The sequence below is a fragment of the Sceloporus occidentalis genome, unplaced genomic scaffold (genome assembly GCF_023333645.1).
Source record: "Sceloporus occidentalis isolate IW3139 unplaced genomic scaffold, rSceOcc1.0.p SCAF_10, whole genome shotgun sequence".
Taxonomy (NCBI): domain Eukaryota; kingdom Metazoa; phylum Chordata; class Lepidosauria; order Squamata; family Phrynosomatidae; genus Sceloporus; species Sceloporus occidentalis.
The window spans coordinates 5,741,870-5,762,597 of NW_028316990.1; the positions used below are offsets into that span (position 1 = coordinate 5,741,870).

The 20,728-nt window shown below is 40.9% G+C and overlaps 1 protein-coding gene across 1 annotated transcript in view; it reads left to right on the forward strand.

Annotated features, from left to right (window-relative positions):
- Positions 1-20,728, forward strand: part of CDH13 (cadherin 13) — a 669,381-nt gene that overhangs the window by 555,150 nt on the left and 93,503 nt on the right. The window contains exon 8 of the mRNA XM_089539817.1: positions 10,278-10,418. Coding sequence (XP_089395943.1) covers positions 10,278-10,418 — 141 coding nt within the window. The remainder of the gene's footprint in view (positions 1-10,277; positions 10,419-20,728) is intronic.

The following is a 20,728-nucleotide window of genomic DNA, read 5'->3' on the forward strand; positions in this document are numbered from 1 at the left end:
GGGAAATCAAATATAAAGGGATAATGAAAATACTGATTGTAGCTAACATCAGATGGCCTGCTTTGATTAATGGATGGGATGCAAATTGCAAATATCACTGATGCCTCAAATGGAATCAAAGTATGTGGAACGACGTGCTGGTTTCTATCTAATGTTATCGTTTAGTTAGTTACTGTTTCAGATATGTTTACATCAATCCCATTTTTTTTTAATGAAGATAATCAAAGTGGTGTATAGACTTTCAGGAAGGAGGATGTGCATCAGAGTTGGACAAATTCTGAATCAATTTGGACTGATTTGGACAGATTGGATATGAATCTGAAAAGAACGAACCCTGCACTGTGAATTTGCCCAAAGCAAACTAGGGTTTCTCTAAAGCTTTCTGCATGATTAGGAATCAAAGTAAGAGTCAATACATCTACAAAGAGAGCAAAATTTCTTCCCAAGCTCTCCATCTGAGAAAAATGGCAAGTTAAGGAGAGCATGAAGGAGGAACAGCTGGATTTCATTTTGCAACTGGTAGATCTATCTTCTAAGCCCAGGGCATGTTTTTATCAGGTCTCTCTAATCTCCATGATTTGAGGGGGAGGGAACATTGCAGTGATATATATATCTCAGCAGAATTTTAAATAAGTGCATGCTGAATCTTCCCCTCATTTGTGGCATTGGAACATTGGAAAGGATATTCAATGACTTTCAGGAACATCTGAACAATTGTAAGAATCTGGCATCTTTTAAAGGCTGCCATCTTTAAGGGAAGCATCTTTAATCCAAAAGGTAAATGCTCTGACACCACATTAACCACTGAGTGTGAAGCTACCATCTAAGACTTCCATAATTCCTCTTCTCCTTTTTTCAGACTGCTAAGCAATCCAATTTAACATACATGATCATTTGAAGAATGTTTCCATGTAAAACATGGGTGCATTACAGAGCGCCCAAAAACGGCGTTTTGCCAGTGCCACCAGTTGCTGCGTCCGTGAACCACAGCGGTCAAACCGCACGATTCCCGGACGCAACAAAAAGAAGCCGCAAAAAGTGGCTTCTTTTTGCATCCCGGAAGTGGCTCTGCAGGTGCCCAATGGCGCACTTGCAATGTCACTTCCAACACAGGATGTGCAGACGCTATGCGTCCACAACGTCAAGATGGCGGCGCCCGTGTAGAGCAAGCACTGCCATTTTGTATGCACCGAGTGCGTACTAGGGTTAGGAGTGTCCGGAAAGGACGCCCTTTTCTAACCCTAGTACGTGCTTGGCATGTACTTTATGCCCGTCTGGAATGGGCCTTGGAAACACATCCCACTGATGAATGGAGAAGGCACCATTCCTCACCTCATTCAAAGGCTAGGGTAAACCTAAGAACATGAGAAAGGACATGCTGGAAGGTCTATTCTAGTCTGACATTATAGCAGATTAATACAAATATGGCTTCCATCACACTTTTCAGCAGCAACAAATGCACAAAAATATATCATTTCTGATAGTGGAATACAGTCTTTGGTATCCTCTGAGGTTTCATTCTTGTCCCCCACCTCATGGATACTAAAATCGTGGATTCTCAAATCCCATTATATACAAGGGTGTAACTTTTATAAAATGGCAAAATCAAGGTTTGCATTTTGGATTTTTTAAAAAAACATATTTTCAAGCCTTGGATGGTTGAATCGATAGATGCAGAATCTATGGATACAAAGAACCAACTCTGTTGCCATTCTGACCAGTGAACTCACAATGGGCCCATGGATTTACCTAATGCCATTTTAAAGCTGCTCAAGTTGACAACCATCACTTCATTTTTGGCAACAATGAATTCCATGCTTGAGCAATATACTTTGTGAAGGAAAACGCTTATCATCCTAGAAGTTCCATCATTCGGTTTAGGTGTATGGTTGTGGATGTTCATATTATAAGCAAAAGGAAAATCTACTTTCTCCAAGATTTATGGCCAGAATCTGGTTGGTGTCTTCCATTTCTCTATGGAAGTGAGTGACATCCTTGTCCAATGTGGAACAGCTCTATTTGTTCAGAGTTGTGTGAGCACTGCCATTGGTCATGGATGTGTGCAGTGCAGCTTGGCTGTGTACTGTGCAATGCATGCTGATGCACATTTTGTTGTGCATTTGGTTGAATACTTGGTGTGAGTTGTGAAACATTGCAATACAACACAATGAATGCATAACTCTTACATTATGCAACCTCAGTGTATGATCTTTTCCCATACCGTGTGCAATGCTAAAAGACCCATTCCCATCCTTTGGACATTTTAGTTGCCCTTTCTACACCTTTTCCATATCTTTAATACTTTCTAAGTGCATGGTATTAACTGCAAGAACAGGGCTAGAACTTGGACAGATATCAAAATGTGCAATTTTCCTCCCCACGCCAGTGTCCTCAGAAGCAATTTCAATCCAGTTTTAAAAAGGGACATGAAATATAGTTCCATCGACACTAAAAATGTAAACATCACAGCAGAATTGAAGAACTGGAATTGCAAAATGTTTTACACCTTACAGCACTAATTTTCAAAACAACCTCTGTGATTCCATCCAGTCGAGGAACAATTGTCAGGACACTTCAGTAATTGAGTTTTTCTGGGCACTATGACCAACGGTGCTAATTTGTAAAACAGATTAGACAGAGGAATACATTTTCTACCTTGACCTTTATCATATTACTTTCTCATAGGGGAATAAAAAAGTATGGCGAGGGGAATGTAATCTTTGTGGCAACTCATTTGCAAAATGGTGGTGTGTGTGTCTCTCTCTCTCTGTGTATTTTCCTGCTGTTAACACAGTACGTTTCCTTTCAGTTCTCTTAATAACCGATTATCTTCAATTTGGTATAAAACAGTTATCATAAACCGTGATAATATTTATTACTCTCATTGAAGATTGTGAATCACAAACTGCATATGCAAGGAAAACTTTAACTTATCCCCTGTTAAAGAAGGATGGCTCTCTATTTTAGTGTCAGACTTTCAGATACAAAAATATAATCAGAAATGTCCAACTGATTTGGAGAACTTTTCCTTTTTTCCCCTCCCTCCCTTCCTTCCTTCCTTCCTTCCTTCCTTCCTTCCTAAAAGCTAACTGGACTTTCACAATTCAACTACACTGTTGTAAAGGTTATTTTTATGCATGGCGCAGCTGATCAGCATTCTTTGCAGATTACTGGAGACAAATTATCTTCCTAAATGGTATGGAAAGCAACAGGTTTTGAGACACTTGGTGATAAAGTACAATGATCAGCAGTGCTAGACTTTTAATACAGGAAACAGGGGAACACTTTGATGAATGAAGTTAAGCAGGATATCTGGGTCAAATACTAAAACAACAACTAGGAGGACCAGATTTAAGGCATATTTAAAGCAGCCCGTCATGTCTAGTTCTTAAACACATACAGTCAGCATCATAGCTCTAGGAGTTATGGGGCCTGTACAGACAGGCCAAAATAAGGCTTCTTTGGGTCACTTTGGAGCTATGCTGTTTATATGATGCATGCGTCCTAAGAGGCCAGAAGACATGTCAAAGCCACGCTCCAGTCATAAGTACTGCAACGCAGCTTTGGCACAGCTTCTGGCCTCTTAAGATGCATGTGTCATTTAAACAGCATACCTCCAAAGTGACCCAAGGCAGCTTTATGTTGGCCAGTCTGTAGAGGCCCATAGTCTGAAAAAGCAGTTTTTCAAAGTTCATATTGAACAAAATGTATCCTGTGTTAAAGAACCTAAAGATCTGAAACTCTCCTGTTTATGGGAGCTTCATAAGAGTGTTTCTAGATCAAGGGCCACCTCAACCACTCTCCTCCTACTTCCCACAATGTTCATCCAAAAGCCTACAACCAGGCACATAGACAACAATTTTGCTCTGTTGATGCTTGTCAGCAACTAGTAGTAAGGGACCTAGGAACCATGGATGAAAACTCTCTTTTCATCTCATGTCATTCCTCATTTCAGCTTCATCCCTCACCTGCCAGCTTGATCATTCATCTCTGTGACTGACATTTGTCCAGGTCTTTCCTGAAATCCTGCATGGTTTTCCTGGGTCTAGGATGGTGGAGATATCTGTTCCATTTTAGTTTTACCAGAAGATCGCATTTGCAAAATATCAAATTTTCACCTCTTGAATTGATTTGCAGACTAGAACACATTTACTCTTCAGTGTTTGCATGTTCGTAATTTTACAATACAGTCCTCTGAACAATAACTGAAAATGCACATGTTAGGAAAAATATTGAGTACAGTTTCCAGTTCTGCAGTTGAGAGCCAAAGAAGTAGCATGCAAAGATGTGATCTAGGTATGGTTTAGATGGGTATGGTTTGCGGTCATAGTTTGGAGGATTTCCACAAATATGTAATAATGATGCATTCTCTGAAGATGCCAGCCACAGATACAAGCGAAACGTCAGGAATAAACTCTTCTAGAACATGGCCACATAGCTCAAAAATCCCACCAAAAAACTAAAGATGCTATTCCTCTGCAGACGACTGATGTAGATAATCATAAATTACCATAGGCCTATGACTAGATGTTTCTCTTTCTTTCAAACTACTGAATCAGCCCTTTAGTAGACTAAGTGCCCACTCTTCAAAATTGCTAACTAGGGCTCCATTTCCTTACCCTGAAACCCATTTCTCCATGACCTTAAGCAAGCGTTCAGCATTCGGCACCATTATCCCACTGAACTATTAGCATGTCTGACATCCAGTACACTTCACTTGTAGAGAGTCACCTTCCTTCTGTCTCCAAGCCTCGGCATTTTTCTTACTGGAAATGCAACAAACCCATTAGCGTGATTAAACTTAATACAGAAATGTCATTTCTCATTCCAGCTGTCCCTTGCTTGAAAAGTTATCACTTGGTTTATTTTACCTGCATCAGGCTATTCATATTGCCTTGTTGCTATCTTCTCCCCTGCAGGACTCATCTCAGCATTTTCTAACCCAAACCTTCTCCTCTAATAGTCAAATGTAATGCTACTAAATCTGCAGGTCCAATATAGAAGTTACGATGGGTAGCCATTAGCATTCCCTATGACTTTGTCCTTATAAAAGAAGGATAACAAAGATAACAAGTATTCATATCCCCTGGAGCAGCCCTCCAATGATTCTGCAACAGTCACCGAATTTCATGGATTGAAAAATTTAACACGGTACAGAATATTTAGAGGATGAAAAACACTTTTTTCCCCCTTTTGCAGACCAAAAATGGTGCCAGCCTTTTGTCATGCAGCAGGCTAAATGACTAAAGTGCAAATTTATAGGCTAATGAAAGGGTTCCCTGCTGTAATTATACCAGTTATCTCAACAGTGTCATGCTTGCATGTAGCTAACTGTGATAAATGAGACACCAGACAAACCATGATTTAATGGCCACCCATTAAGATCATCATGCCACTGTTTAGCTTCAAATAACCTTTGTTTAAAGTGGATATTTTTGCCTAGGACGAGAAAACACCATCTAGAAAGTCAGTTTTGAGTCTTTCATGACATCATCCCTGGAGGAAAAATACAAACTCGGATTGAGGGAAAGAGCTATTGTAAAAAATATCGGACTCACTCTGAATTATTATTTCTCTTCATTCAAACCACTGTGTGGCAAAATGATCAGACATAAGGCATATCTTGTTCCTAAAATCTTCTATGGCTAGGTGGGGGAGGGACTTTCTCCTAGCATGGGAAAGGTAGTAATTGTTCAAATGGAACATTTCAGGCCCTCCAAAAATGTTTGGTAGAGGAAACGTGGCAATTCTCCTTTCCAGATTGATCAAGGCAGCTCTAACTTAGGCAGGATACAGACCACCCCTTTGGGGCGGCCTGCACCTGCCCCTTTCCACGCCGGATCGGGGCCTGAACAGCCACAGCAGCAGCCCCAGAGGCCCCAATCCACCACTTTTCCAGGCCTCAGGGAAGCAGCAAAATGCTGCTTCCCCCCAGCCTAGAAAGGGGTGTCCTTGGGGCTTCATGCCCCTGGACACTCCAGGGAGCCGCTGCCGGGAGAGAAAGGGGTTGATCGGCCCCTTTCCCCCGGCTTTGTTCCCGCAGCCATTTTGTGGCTGTGGGAACGAGGCTCTCTCCAGGAAGGAACTCTGTTTCGGAGCTCCTTCTGGTGCCGCAAATAGGGTGCCCTATGTGCCTTGTAGTGGCGTGAGCATGTCATGGCCACGTCGTGCCATTTGTTGTGGCACGAGAGCTCTATGACAGAGAAAGCTAAATAGTTCACAAAATTACAAATCACAGGATTCCATAGCATTGAGCCACAGCAATTGAAGTGGCATAAAACTGGATTATTTCTGTAGTGCTGATACAACCTACAAGACTATTCTTCAGATATATAATAGTGATTCTTATACCACCTCTCATGCTTCTCTGCTCTTGTTTTACCAATTTCCCTTAGCAACTCAATGGTTTCCAAACCTTTTAGAATCTTGGTCGCTCTCCACTAATAAAAAAAAATTAGTATTTCTGTACAATCATGCCATATCGATATACTTCATTAAATAAGTTTTGTGAATTAAAAGTATATCAAATGAACAATCCAAAATAACTGTGCTGTCTAGATTACGAAAAGCCATATATACTTTATTCCAACGTAGGGCATTTGCTATATGCAGAATCTCTGGCTGCAACAGAATCAGAAATGATTTAAACGTTCCTCTTTTTTTTTTAAGGTTCGAATAGTATTTGAAAAGTTGCTTTTAGAGATCAATCATAACTGTCATATTTCAACACTAAGAAAAACCACCCACGGTATTAATAATAATCCTGTCCACCTCCACACATATGCATTATTGTCCTTACTGAATATTAATAAATCTTTCATCACGTCCATCTATGAATATCTCCAGCAGTGGTGATTAAAACGGCTTGTTCCATAACCAGCAGATCCATGGTTGCTTCGCTCCTTTCCCATCCCACTCCATGCAACATGGGAAGGACGCACGGGGTGGATAATGATCTGCAATATATAAGGTTGCTGATGTTTCATAAAAATTTCTCAGGCTTCTAAAGCAAAAGAAAATTGTTTCAGACAAGGACGGATGAATGTCCCTAAAAGTACAGGAACTACAAGAGAGCTTGAAAGGCAGAGAAGTTTTAAAAAATTGCAAAGAAAGTAACATGGCTTGTAGTACATAATACATAATACGTTGCACCACGTGGGTGACCACTAAACACATAATATCAGGTTACTAGACCTCATTGCTTGGAAGGAAATGGAGTGCTGACCATTGTGGGCATTTGCTGCAAAGAGTAAATGCCCACAGTATTAAGGGTATAGAGCGGCGGTTCTCAACCTGTGGGTTGTGACCCCTTTGGGCAGTGATGGTGAACTTATGGCACACGTGCCGGAGGTGGCACTCAGAGCCCTCTCTGTGGGCACATGTGCCATCGCCCCAGCACAGAGTTTTCCAGAGTTTGTTACTAGAAAGCCAGAGGGCCATGGCACTTTGCAATAAATAAGGGGGTTTTGGGTTGCAGTTTGGGCACTTGGCCTCTGAAAGGTTCACTATCAAAGCCTTTGGGGGTTGAACAAGCCTTTCACAGGGGTCACCTAAGATCACCAGAAAACACACATTTCTGATGGTCTTAGGAACCAAGACACCGCTCCTGTATAGTTGGGGATCACCATAACATGTCTTAAAGGGCCGCGGCATTAGGAAGGTTGAGAACCACTGATACAGAGGATGCCCTCAGTGTTTCTCGTACTCAGTAAGAAAATGTCTCACCACATTGACTGATAAAACAATGGTCAGCTAGCATGAGATCTTTTAGAATTGCTCAATTTCAAGATATAGCCATATTTGTTTGTAGAATCAGTATGTAAAGAGACCTTGTAGCACCTCTGAGACTAACTAAAGATAGAAGTTGGCAGCATGAGCTTTCATAGACTTAAGTGTACTTCCTCAGAGGCATTTGGGTTTTAAAACTGTTGTTGTTGTTGTTGTTGTTGTTGTTGTTGTTGCATCTTGGATCTTTTTGTGGAAAATGGATTCGCATGAGGAAATCCTAGGGAGGATGCCCAAAAATCCTCAAGAAATTTTTGCACATAAAACAAAGCATTTGGTAGAAAGTACAAAATTTGGGAGCTTTGTATAAAAGCAGGGATTGTTAGTGGTTTTAGTTCAAAAGAAGTGCAAAAAAGGTGCAAAAAAGGAAAAATTACTGAACCTTGGATAGCTGTAAAAAAATTAATCTGGAAAGTGACAAAGCTGAAAGAAAGAGACAGTTTGGAGCCAGCTGATCAAAGAAACTGGGAGTTCAAAGCTAAGGGTTGGTACTTTGGGGAGCTGGAATTGGAATGACGATAGTCACCTTTGTTGCTTCTTGTAGGATTGTCTACTTATCCCTTTTTGTGTTGTTCTCCCACATCCTTTTAACATCATCACATGTTACTGCCCCATGAATTTTCTGTGCTTAGGGGAATACAGTATATAACTGTGCCATGTGAAACCTGTCACTCTAATCATGCTTACTAAGGAGTAGGTCCCATTGAACATTCATGAATGATCTGGCACTGGGAGCCTGCTTTTTTGCCTGAAGATCAAGTGCCCACAGAACACACAAGGTTAGCACTTAAGATTTAAGATTTCTCACGTCCCCTTCACCACAATAAAATATTAAAAAAATAACCCAAGCCCACATTAATTTGGAGATTTGATAACTCCGTCAAGCATCTTCCTTCTGGGTATGTGCAAGATGCATTGGAGTGTCGGGTGTAGAAAGAACACATAATTGGGTCCTCGAATTTGATAGACACTCACCTCTGAGGATCTTCCATCATTGTTGGCTCACTTTTGATTATCGCTTTCGGTGGGACCCTGCAGGAGCTCATCAGCAGTTTTTGAAACTGTCACCAGCCTCTCTTGAAAGAGCAAGGGCCTCCGTTTTTTCCTCCCAATCACACAAGACTTTTCATCTTGCCATTCTCTCTGTATTTGTCACCTGCTTTCCTGCAACCAACATGCGGTCCCCACCGTTCAATTCCGCTCCTGCTCCTTCTCCTTCGAAGAGCAAACAGGAAGACTTCACCAACTTAGATGACGAGTTCCCTCATGCTTTATTGATACGGAAACCTCCGTGTCAGCAAATAAGGAGGCAGAAAGCGACGATGGATAATTATTTTCTGGAAAGCCTAAAGGGAAGCCTTCCATTTTCCCATCCGCACAGATTTTTGCCGAGTGAAAAATCATAAAATATATAAATACACCAGCGAAAGGGAAAAACTCTGGCTGTTGCTGGAGCGAAAAGGGGGATGAAGTTGAAAATCAATTTCTGTTGGGAATTGCGGGTGCCATTAAAATGTTGCTTTAGTACAAAATGGATAAAGTTGGCAAGTAGAATTCAGCTCCTAAAGTAGAATTCAGCTCCTAAATACACATATACACATGGTAGTATTTCATGTAAATGTAGAGCGTTTTACCCTAGAACTGATTGAAAAGGAACAAATTAATAGACTGGAGCACAGTGCAGGGGATGACTGCATTGAATGAAGAAGGAATATCACAAGGTTCAAGTACTGAATTGTGCTATGTCTCATGCTGTGTTGTGTTTTGTGTTGGTGCAACAAGGTGGTTGGTCATAGCAAAGCCAACAGTTTGTACCATTCTTTTTCTAAGTAAAAGGTAGGGATGCAGAGTTCCACTTTTCCCATTGCTGAATGCAAGCAGAAAGGATTTCGAGAGTTTTCTATGTACTGGACAGGATTGTAAGAGTCGCTGTGCATTTTTGAATGGTATTTCCCCATTATCCCATGTGGAAAATCCATCTGTGAAAATACTTAGTTGTTACAACATTTAAAAAAACAAATTAAGCAAAGAAGTGTCAAATGATAAAAAATCTTGCAGTTGGTGATCATTTTCTCAAGTACGAGAAAATCTGTTAGCATTCCTTCCATCCCTATTGAAAATACTTTAGTTACCTGTGAAAAACAGGGTAGTAAGTAATTATTCTCAATTACTTCAAAATGGTAACAATGCATTCAGCTAACTACTTTGAAGACTTGTTACTATAATTGTAAAGTGTGTGCGTGTAGTAACCAAGTGCTGGGTAAAAATGTTATTTTTTGTAACTCGCCTCGATCCGAACGGGAGATTATTATTATTATTATTATTATTATTAAATATGTTATATGCTATATTCTCGGAAGTCCCATCATTACTACAGAACCGCAACTGAAACAAATTCTATGGAACAGCTGTATCTAAGGGTGCCTCCAAAGGCATTTTTAAGGTGATTTATCATCCACTGGGTAACTTTTCTTCCTTTCTCTCTCTTTCAGACACTGGAAAATCCTAAATATGAGCTAATCATAGAAGCAAAGGACATGGGAGGCATGGATGTTGGATTGACAGGCACCGCAACAGCAACAATTGTTGTCGATGACAAAAATGATCATGCACCAGAATTCACCAAGAAAGAGGTAAATACCTACTTTTTCATGCAAAGCAATCAAGTGTTTATGGACACATAACCTGTCTTTAAAACTTGGGTGCCTTCATGGATGTTGAGGGACATCCCATATATAGGGAAATGAAAATGTGTAATTATTCATTCCCAGGGCCAAAAGGCGGAGGGCTGGATTTTGAAAGTCAGAAACCATGTCAGGAGGAATAATAGACCAGCAAGAAAATTCCTCAATTTTCTCAGTATTCGCACCTCTCAAGGTGTTGTGGCACAAAAACCAACCTCTGTTTTCTGAGGAGAAAATTGGTATCTGCATAGAAAGCACAGTTTTCTGCATGAGAACCTTGTTTTCTTTGCCCCCCCCCCCAAAAAAAAATCCATTTTTTTCTGCTTTAAAAATGATGTATATTTTTCTACATAACAGGCCTTCCCCAACACTTCCCTATGTTTGAATATGGAGGAAATGCCATGGAAGAACATTCATTTTCTCCAGCAGTGGAGAGAAAACTATTGTAGCAATTCATCCTTGCATGCAAAGATGAAGTAGTAAAAGAAATACATCCCTACTCTCAGGATCATCAGGGTAACTTGCAGGTTCCACACACTGGTGACTATAGCCCAGTACGAATCGGCACAAAGTGCCGGCCTGTGGATGGAGTCATGGCGGAGCATCCACACACTCAACACCATGACTCCGTCTTCCTCATGCCATGATGCTGTGCACCATTCTAGACGATGTGCGGCATCATGACATGACTCTGGTGCTGCATCTAGATGATGCAGTGCGAAAAGGGCATCACAAAGCCACACCGCCATGGCTGTGGCACCTTTTAGACGGCACAAAAAGGAGCTGCATTTGCAGCTCATTTTTCCATCCTCCAGAGACCTGATCAGAGCCGTTGCATGCGGTGGCCATGGTCCCCATCCAGCCAGTAAAGGGGCGGCTGCATGCCACCCATTAGGGTCTATTTGTACAGCCCCTAAGTTACTTTAAAACACGTTCTAAATGATATTTAAAAAATATTTTGTATAAACTCTTAAGTTTAATGAAGTCTTAAGTTTAATAAATAAGCAATTGAGTCTATATTTGATAGCTATACATATTTAAGAGGATGAAAACTTGACTGATAAAGGCCATGCGATAGACCTAGCATATATTTTTGATAGCTAGGCTGTGTTAATGTTCCTCTGTAATTTGGATATGTAACTTCTTCTCTTTTAAGCATTTGACAAATGACTTTTTCAAAGGAAATCCAGCTAGGTTTGTGATTTGATGTGAGATCTCTGTCCACAGTGTTGCTTAGGTTTTGGATACTTAGGTTTCTCTTCTTTCTTTCTTTCTTTCTTTCTTTCTTTCTTTCTTTCACTTTCTTTCTTTTTTCTTGGCCCCAAAGTAGTATATAAATGCTTCAATAATGAACACAAAGATATATTGAAACATGTGCATCCTGATGGTCCAGGGCATTGATGAGTATGACTGTGACCTGTGTTGATTATATTGCTGTAGTTACTGCCGGAAATCAAAGAAGCAGCCATGGCACACAGGGAGAAGAGGTAGACATGTTGACTGGTGAGCTGGGATGGGCAGGAAGAGCTGCCCCCAGGTGCCAACATAGCACTGGTGGCCAATGTCAGTCTGGTTGCCAAGGCAGATGGGATGCCATCTGATGCAGGCTTCTCTTTGCCCGATTAGCTGGGAAGTGCCAGCCTAGTTGCAAGGATGGCTGTGACACACTCCCTTGCAGTTGCCTGGTAGGGTGGGCAAGTGGATGTGGCCTTTGTCACTAGGCAGATGGGGTTTTGACTCCTTACCAGCATCATTGCTAGAAGGCAACAGCTCTCCAGTGGCATATGAAGGCTTATTTATTCTTCAGTAAGGCCTGCTAAATAGTTTATGCTTTATCCTGGCAGCTTTAGCTTGACAGTTCAAGGATATAGAGGCAACTTGGAACAGAAGAGGGGAGGGTTAAGGTTTCTGTGTGTGTTACTAACATGCTTGTATGGTTCTCATATCTGTTTGGATGGAGCAAAGAATCATAGAGTTGGAAGAGACCCCAAGGCCATCCAGTCCAACCCCCTGCCATGCAGGAAATCTCAGTCAAAGAATCCCCAACAGATGGCCATCCAGCCTCTGTTTAAAGACCCCCCAAGGAAGGAGACTCCATCACTCTTCAAGGCAAGACTAATCCACTATCCAACAGCTCCACTGTCAAGACGTTCCTCCTAATGTTAATCTGGAATCTCTTTTCCTGTAGCTTGCATCCATTGTTCAGACCAGTTCAGTTTCCTTTGTTTGGTTCTACCCTGTAAAACCCCAAGGATCTTTTCTCCAGTTGCCTCACCTTAGGGAAGGGATACATAAGAGAGATCTTGTAGCACCTTTGAGACTAACGGAAAGAAAGAATTCAAAGATTCAGCCGTGTTAGTCTGTAGAATCAGTATGTAGAGAGATCTTGAAGCAGAGACTAACTGAAATACAGATGTTGGCAGCATGAGCTTTTGTAGACCCATGCTGACAACATCTTTATTTCAGTTAGTCTCAGAGGTGCTACAAGATCTCTCAATATACTGATTCTAGAGACTAACACAGCTATTTCTTTTGAATCCTAGGGAATGGGTTGTTCTGAGCCCAAAAGGCCCATTATCTAGCCACAGAGGTTTGCCATGTTGGCAGTGTGATAGTCTGACTAGAATTAGCTCTTTAGAAGCCTGATTCAATCGCATGATACACGGTATATGGAAATATAGGTATTCCAAAATCCAGAATTATTCAAAATCTAAAGCACCTCTGGCCCCAACCATTTCAGATAAGAGAGACTCAACCTGTACGATTGTCCCATCAAAAAAGATGCACACAGAATTGCATAAATTTGGGGGAAATAATGCTCAAGTGTCTTATTTGTAATGATGCACAAAAACATACTATAGAGAGGGAAATTGCTAGCAAAAATGCATGCATTAGAGAAAATGTGTCCATTTGTGTTTTTGCATTAATGCGCATGTTAGAAAATGTGTATGGAAATAGATATAAATTTTCATGTAGACATAAAAAAACTCATAGAATATTAGTCTGAAATAAACTTAATTCACAGATTTTTCTAGCTGCACCATGACATATGACCTGAATATATGCTGGTGATTTATGTATTTATGCCTGTCTTCCACTTAAGCCTGAAGTATATTCAAGTGCAGGTCATAAAACGTTGCTGAAAATCTTCCCTTTCCCCTCATGAACCCTCGCTGCATTTTTACCCTGCTTAAAATCCAGCCATGGTTTTATCAATAGATAGATAGATAGATAGATAGATAGATATTCCTGTGTAATTCTAGAATGCAGGTAAAACAGAGGTGTAGTTACGGAAAGGTGAAATTTACCTTCGTTTTCCACTTTTCTAGTATTGAAGAGAATGAGACACTGAAAATCATTTATACCCAGAACATCTCCTGTGTTCTCCTTCTCTTGCGCTGCATCCTCACTGCAGAAACAGTCCAGTCTGGTACCACTTTAACTGCCATAGTTCAATGCTATGGGATACTGGGGACTGTAATTTGTTGTGGCACCGCAGCTCTCTGACAGAGAAGGTTAAATGTCTCACAAAGCTAGTATTCACCTGGTCCCCATCCCTTGACTCAGCTCCTTAGTGGCCAGTAAAGTGCATGAACTGGCAGAGAGTTCCTGCAGGATGATGTCGCCATTGCTATAAGAACATTATTATTATTATTATTATTATTATTATTATTATTATTATTATTATTATTTCTACCCTGCCTCTCCATATCTGGTTGTTTCTCCACCACCTCTTGCTCTCAGTGGTTGTATGGGGGAACACCACAAGGGACACATGAGTTTTGAGTGGGATGGATGCATGAAAGTAGTGTTGTATTCCTCCCTCTGGAGTGATAAATAGTAATAATAACGACATACACTTTTGTATATAATTAACGGTCTGTCTGTCTCTCTCTAGATTGATAGACAGATTGTTGTCAGGTCATTTGTTTACTTATGGCAACCCTAAGGTGACCCTATCATGAGGTCTTCTGGGGCTGAGAATGTGTAACCTGCCCAAAGGGACTCAATGGGTTTCCATGGCTAACTGAGGAACTGAACCTTAGTTGTGGTCCAACTCTCAAAACCATACACTACACTGGCTTTCAACAGACAGATGGATACATATGTAGCATCTTCTGCATATCTTGGACTACAACTTATATCATCTCCAGCAAGCCTCTTAATTTCAGAAGGCATTTGGTATAGGTCTGCACCTATACCATATTGGACGCATTGTTCCAAAAACACATGGTAAAGTCAGTTTTGATGTTCTTTGGATAAGTCCGCCTTGGCTCTAGAAACATGGGTTGCTCGAGCAACTGGTACTTAACACACACCTCTGATTAGCGTAGACTACAGTTGGCGTAAGTTAATGAATTAATTAACAAAAAGAAAAGCCAATTATGTGGATAAATGTGTGCAGCATCGACCATTAATTGAATTCCCCTCCGGGTGTGGCCACTCTCTTTGGTTAAAGTGGGAGGGTTGTGAATAGTATAAAAGACTAAAAATACCCTTTGAAAGAAAATTAGTCTCATTAACTAAAGAAGCAGAGAGGTAACCTTTTAGGTTATAATTACAGTTGCTGTGAAATACAATCCTAGAATTTCAGAACATTTTCAAGCCACATATAAGGACAGGGAAGTCTCCTAGCCTTGATTTTGCTGCCTTTCTCTAAATCCCACTTGCATTTTCTTCCCATCCTTCAGTAGAAGAAACTTTGCATACATCAAAATTTGAGTGCATTTTGCTATGTACTTTCTCTGTGTATGGACTGTGTATACACACACACATACACACACACACACACACACACCCCAATCAGGAAAAGGTTGATCTAAATTTCTTCCCATAGGTTTCTCAATGGAGACAACCAATACACACACACTTGTGCTCATATATGTCTGTGTGTGTGTGTGTGTGTGTGTGTGTGTGTGTATGCGCACATGTGTGTGTATGTATTGGATGTCCTCATTGAGAAACCTGTGGGAAGAAACCTAGATCAACCTTTTCCGTATATATATATATATCCCAATGTTGAGATCCTGAATCAAACTGGTGAATTGTAATGCTCCACTTCTGTGGTTCTGTGACCTCCTCGTGGTGGCTGTTTTCAAGCCCTGGGAGACTACTTGTTATTGTTATTGTGTGCTTTCGGGTCATATCCAACTTATGGCAACCCTAAAGCAACCCTATCATGGGGTTTTCTTGGCAAGTTTCTTCAGAGAGGGGTTGCCATTGCCATCCTAAGTTTGACTTGCCCAAGGTCTCCCAGTGGATTTACATGATTGAGCCGGGATTTGAACCCTGGTCTCCAGGCATAGTCCAACACTCAAACCACTACACCAGGCTGGCTCTCTACTACATTCATTTACAGTCACAGCCAGGAAGGTGACGCAAATGAAATAAAAAGCAGCTGGTCTTGGCTGAGTGGGGAAAAGAAACAAGGGTGCTCTCTGAGATGGTGTGCCCCTATTTCCCTTCCCCTTGCAGATGAGACCAACCTATTCTTCATCATCTGAGGTGTCATTGTCTCCTCACAAAAACACACATAGTAATAATAATAATAATAATAATAATAATAATAATAATAATAATATCTTTATTTATAGCTTGCCTTTCCAAAGATCAAGGCGGGTTACAATATAAAAACAGTGTTACAAAGTCACCAAAAAACACATCAATTAATACATATTAAAAGATACAAATTAATAACATCTGATCTAGGCATTGACATTTGCCTGTGAGTAGGCTCTGAGCAGGTGGAAGTGGTTAGAAGAGACTCCTTTGTGTCCAATCCAAAAAAAAAATATATACATGACCATAACTCCAAATCCCATGCATGCACATCACCAACAGTTTTCTTGCCCAAATGTTCAGGTTGTGTAAATAGCCTTAAATTGCCCTCTACACAGAGCTGAATACAATTCCCATTAAACTGTGACACTGGTTTGTAACTGGTTTGACTGGAAAACCATTAAATATATACCATGTTTCTCCCAAGACTGGAGGTTAAAAAACAGAGAGATGCCTTCTTCATCTCTCCTCACTCCCACTTGCTTTACTTTCTCCAAAGATACATATTTTGCCCAGCTCCTTCCCTCCTTAACTGACCTACATTAGACAACATGATTTTGGCTGGAAGGAGCTTGGGCTTTTACTTTATTTCCTCCCAGGAGTTGCCTTGGGTTAGCCGAACTTCTCTGTGTTCTCAAGGTACTTTTCCCTTGCTCCCATTCTCCAATGACTGGAGGCCAAGATCATTCCAACAAAAGTAAATTACATTGCACTGGGGATGTAACTTGCCTAGAATCCCCTAAGTAATAAATTACCACCGAATTTCACTTTGTTCTGAATGGGGATGGAGGAGTTTGGAAATGCACTCAGGTCTCTGGTGGTAATCCTTTCCCAGCTCCCATCCATCTCAATGAGGCATGTAGAGAAGTGGTTCCCTGTGGCTTGTGCCTACGGATCTTTGCAAGCCTCAAACCATTCCTTTTGATTTTCTACATTTCGTAAGTTAACACTTTCCATCTCTTCCCTTTATCCTATCAGGACATGCTGAAAGCAAGCCGTCTCCCTATGCATGAAGACAGATCATGGCTTGTAAAGATACTTCATAATTCATTCTTGTTCCTTGTTATCATCTTTAGGCAAGTGATCCATTGACCCTAGTTATTACAATATTTAAAGAAGTAACTCATGGTTTTGCTAATTACCTCTATGTTACTTTTATTCCCTCCCAAAAAATATCTGGGGTTGATCAGGAAAGGGCATAAAATGTGGGATTAAAAGTGTCAAAATATCTCTAAAGTTGCATCTGCGCGGCAGAAATAATGCATTTCAACACAGCGTAAACTGCCATGGCTCCATCCTGGGATTTGTAGCTTGTTGTGCCACCAGAGACAGAGAAGGCGAAATAGCTCCCCAAACTACAAATCCCAGAATTCCATAGCATTGGACCATTGCAGTGAAACAGTATTATTTCTCCACTGCAGATGCAGCCTAAAACAGCTGAAAATACCTTTAAAAATACATATGAATGATCAGGCAAACAGGAAATACCACTTGATACACCAGGAAAGAAACTTTGCTCTGTACATTAGCTTTGAAACCTCATTAACCTCATTAATACCCTTGTTGCCCCCAAATTAGTACTTTGTTGCACGCAGCTATGCTACTTGGAACATGTTATTTCCAAGCTATGAGACAGATGTCATACTTTAAAAGGATTTTCAGGAATCCAGCCGCCCTACAAATCAGGAATCCATGGGAAAACACATAGGATAGGCCAGTGAATCAAACACTATGTTTCACTATGGCCCTGATTGTTTTAATGTTATATATACTTTACTTTCCCCCATAACTGGGACACAAGGTGTCTTTTGTACATGCATCTAAAGACGCAGACTCAAGTCTATGAAAGCTCATGCTACCAACTTCTTTCTTTCATTTAGTCACAAAGGTGCTACTTTGCATGCTGATTTTCCAGACTGCTATGTCTTTGAATTCCACCACCAACAAAAACAAATGAGTTATGATATCATAAATTGGATGCTATTGTAACTCACTAACAAGATGCCAGCCTCTGTTTCATCCAGCATAAGATTAGCAAGCATCATGTGTTCTTAAAAAGTACCTTGGAACCGGACATCTCCAAACTCCCTGTGCCATACTATAAATGGCATGCCTGCATTCCCCTATATTTATGGGATGCTTTTGTGCACAGTTAATAGTTGCTCATGCTGCCGTACATAACAATTGCACCCATAAGGTCCCAGAATTAATTGCTTTCCTTCCCTGCATAAGCTTGGCCCATAACTCTGGAAGCACATGTGCTGTAGCCAGAATCCATTTACTGAGTGTCTATTTAGCTTCACTTACAAAATGTCTATTAGTCAAATTGACAGCTATTAATGAAAGGTTGCCATAAGGAAGTCAGCATCCCAACTGGGATTAACATTTTCTCCTCTGTAAATTAAGCATGCATGCATTTTAATTCATTTTAGGGTATGGAGGGAGGCAGGGGAGAATTTTAAACAAAGTGACTAAATTTATTTTGTTTGAAATGAATGTTAAAGGTCCAGTTCAAACAGAAACATATTTTTCTAGGCTTAATTATCATCTGTAATTATTTAGCCAGATATTAATGTCTAAAGATTCGGCAGACTTTGTAATTGGCATGAAAGTTTGCATTGCAATTGCCAATGATCAGTAGTCATATCCTTTGGAAGCTGCTGATTTAAAGATAAACTTCAATGTTGAGTAAAATTCTATCTGATTGTTTTCTTGGTTTTTAATCACTCGTCCTGATTACTCATCCTTTGCTGTTGCCAGACTTTGATGCATTCATGGGCTCAGTCTAGTCATAATGACAAATCATGGCTTGGAGTTATATGTATGCTGGTATGAGAAATGGAGAGGCTTATGCTAGCAATTTGCAATAAATGGCGGTGTGGTGTTTCATCTTTAAAAGCAGCAAACTGTAACAGAAGTAGCCAGTCTCTGCAACCTATATGAGCGTCGTAAGTGAAATTGTGTGTTAGGTCCCCTTTTGAATCAGCAGCATGGGAGGCAGGGAAGTGGCTCATGAAGTAGCACTGTGCTTCGGAATCATGAAAATAAAAATAGGTACGAGAAGAAAGTAGCGATTGTTGTGCTTGCAGACTTGTGGTTTCCACCTCTACTACGGATGTTGCAGATGGAGAGAGAGGTACTTCACAGGCACCTCAAATAGTGGCAGCAAAAGAACTATACTATTTGGGCTTGAAAGAAAGGACAAAGTGTATTTCTGCATGGGACTAACTTTTGTTTGAAATGAAAGATTTTTTTGCTATGGAAATAACATCACATTAACTCTCCCATTCTAATATACATTCTCCAAAATCATCATGGACTGCCCAGGGCCTGACTTTGAGGCACAGTCAGAAGACTCAGACCCAGAAGACATGGAGGAGGCTCAGACAGGAGCAGATCTGGGGCTGCCTGGATTAGGAGTCTCAGAGGTGGCTCAGGAAGCTGCAGAGGGAGAAACAGACTCTATGGACTCTAGGCTGCCAGTGCTAGGAGGTGTGGAGAGAAGACAGGTCAAGGAGTCTTTGAGGCATTCTTCCAGGATAGAAGCCAACAGGAGAGCTAATAAGTTTCAGCTGAGAGAAACAGAGGCTTTTTAAAAGACCTCCAGCTGCAGAGGTTCTTTACAGCCAATAACCAGTCTTGCAGCCTTGTTGTTCCTTGCTCTTGGATTCATGACTCTGGTTATCTGACCTCTGGACTTGCCTTGTGACTACGCTCTTGCCTTTGCTGTGACTGACTGGTATTGTGTGGCCCTTGGACTGGACTCTGGACTACTCCTTTGCATGTTCCCCTGCTGTGCTGCCCTCAGTAGAGGTAAGCAGGACAAAAATAATTCCTATTAGTAGGACTAGTATCAGTATCCAGCTTCCTCTGCCACCTATTGGAGGCCCTCCCTTGCAAAAAACCAACAAAATCAGACTCCTACATCATTGTAATTTCTCTGCAAATCTCTTCATTTAGCATAATCTTGTCACACTGTGCAAATTGCCATAGATTCCTACCCTGAGAAAGGGTTTGGAGTAGAATTTAAAACTGGGAAATGTTATTCTTTTGGAGTAAAAATCCTAGACACAGTCTTGGGAGTTGTGCCACCCCTCAAGGTAACTCTTCATATCTCTGGACTAGGCATTGTTTCTGAAGTTCTGTACTTCTATAAGTATAATTTGCAACTTTAATTCCCAGACACATGTATGCAAAAGGTGACCTGTGTATATTACGACCCCTATACTTGCAGGAGATAAGTTCCCAAACTAAGTGAAAATTGTGGATAATAGTGAACCATATGTTTCCAGATGAAGTTGACCACAGAGTCACTCTGGAGGACCTCCAGATACCTAAAGAGGTGTTGTCTCTAGGCCTCTGCAGGTCCTGCAGGACATGTTCATGGTAAACCTCTGGTGGAAGCTGACCATAGTGTCATGCTGGAGGACCTCCAGAATGGCCTAAAGAGACCATTTTTTCAGATTTGGGTAAGTGAAACTGTGGGTACTATGAAAGGAAGAGGGGTCTGTATGTGCAAAGTGACTTTCCAATGTAGGGATTCAGCAATGGAAAGTGTCAATATCAGTGGGGCAGCCAATTCTTCTGGGACAGGGTTTGAACTTCAAAGGAGCTATCCAAGTGGCGGAAACTGTTTTTAGGTTATGGTTAAGCACCTTGTCCAGTTCATTTAATATGTGGAATAAAATCCTAAATGGATT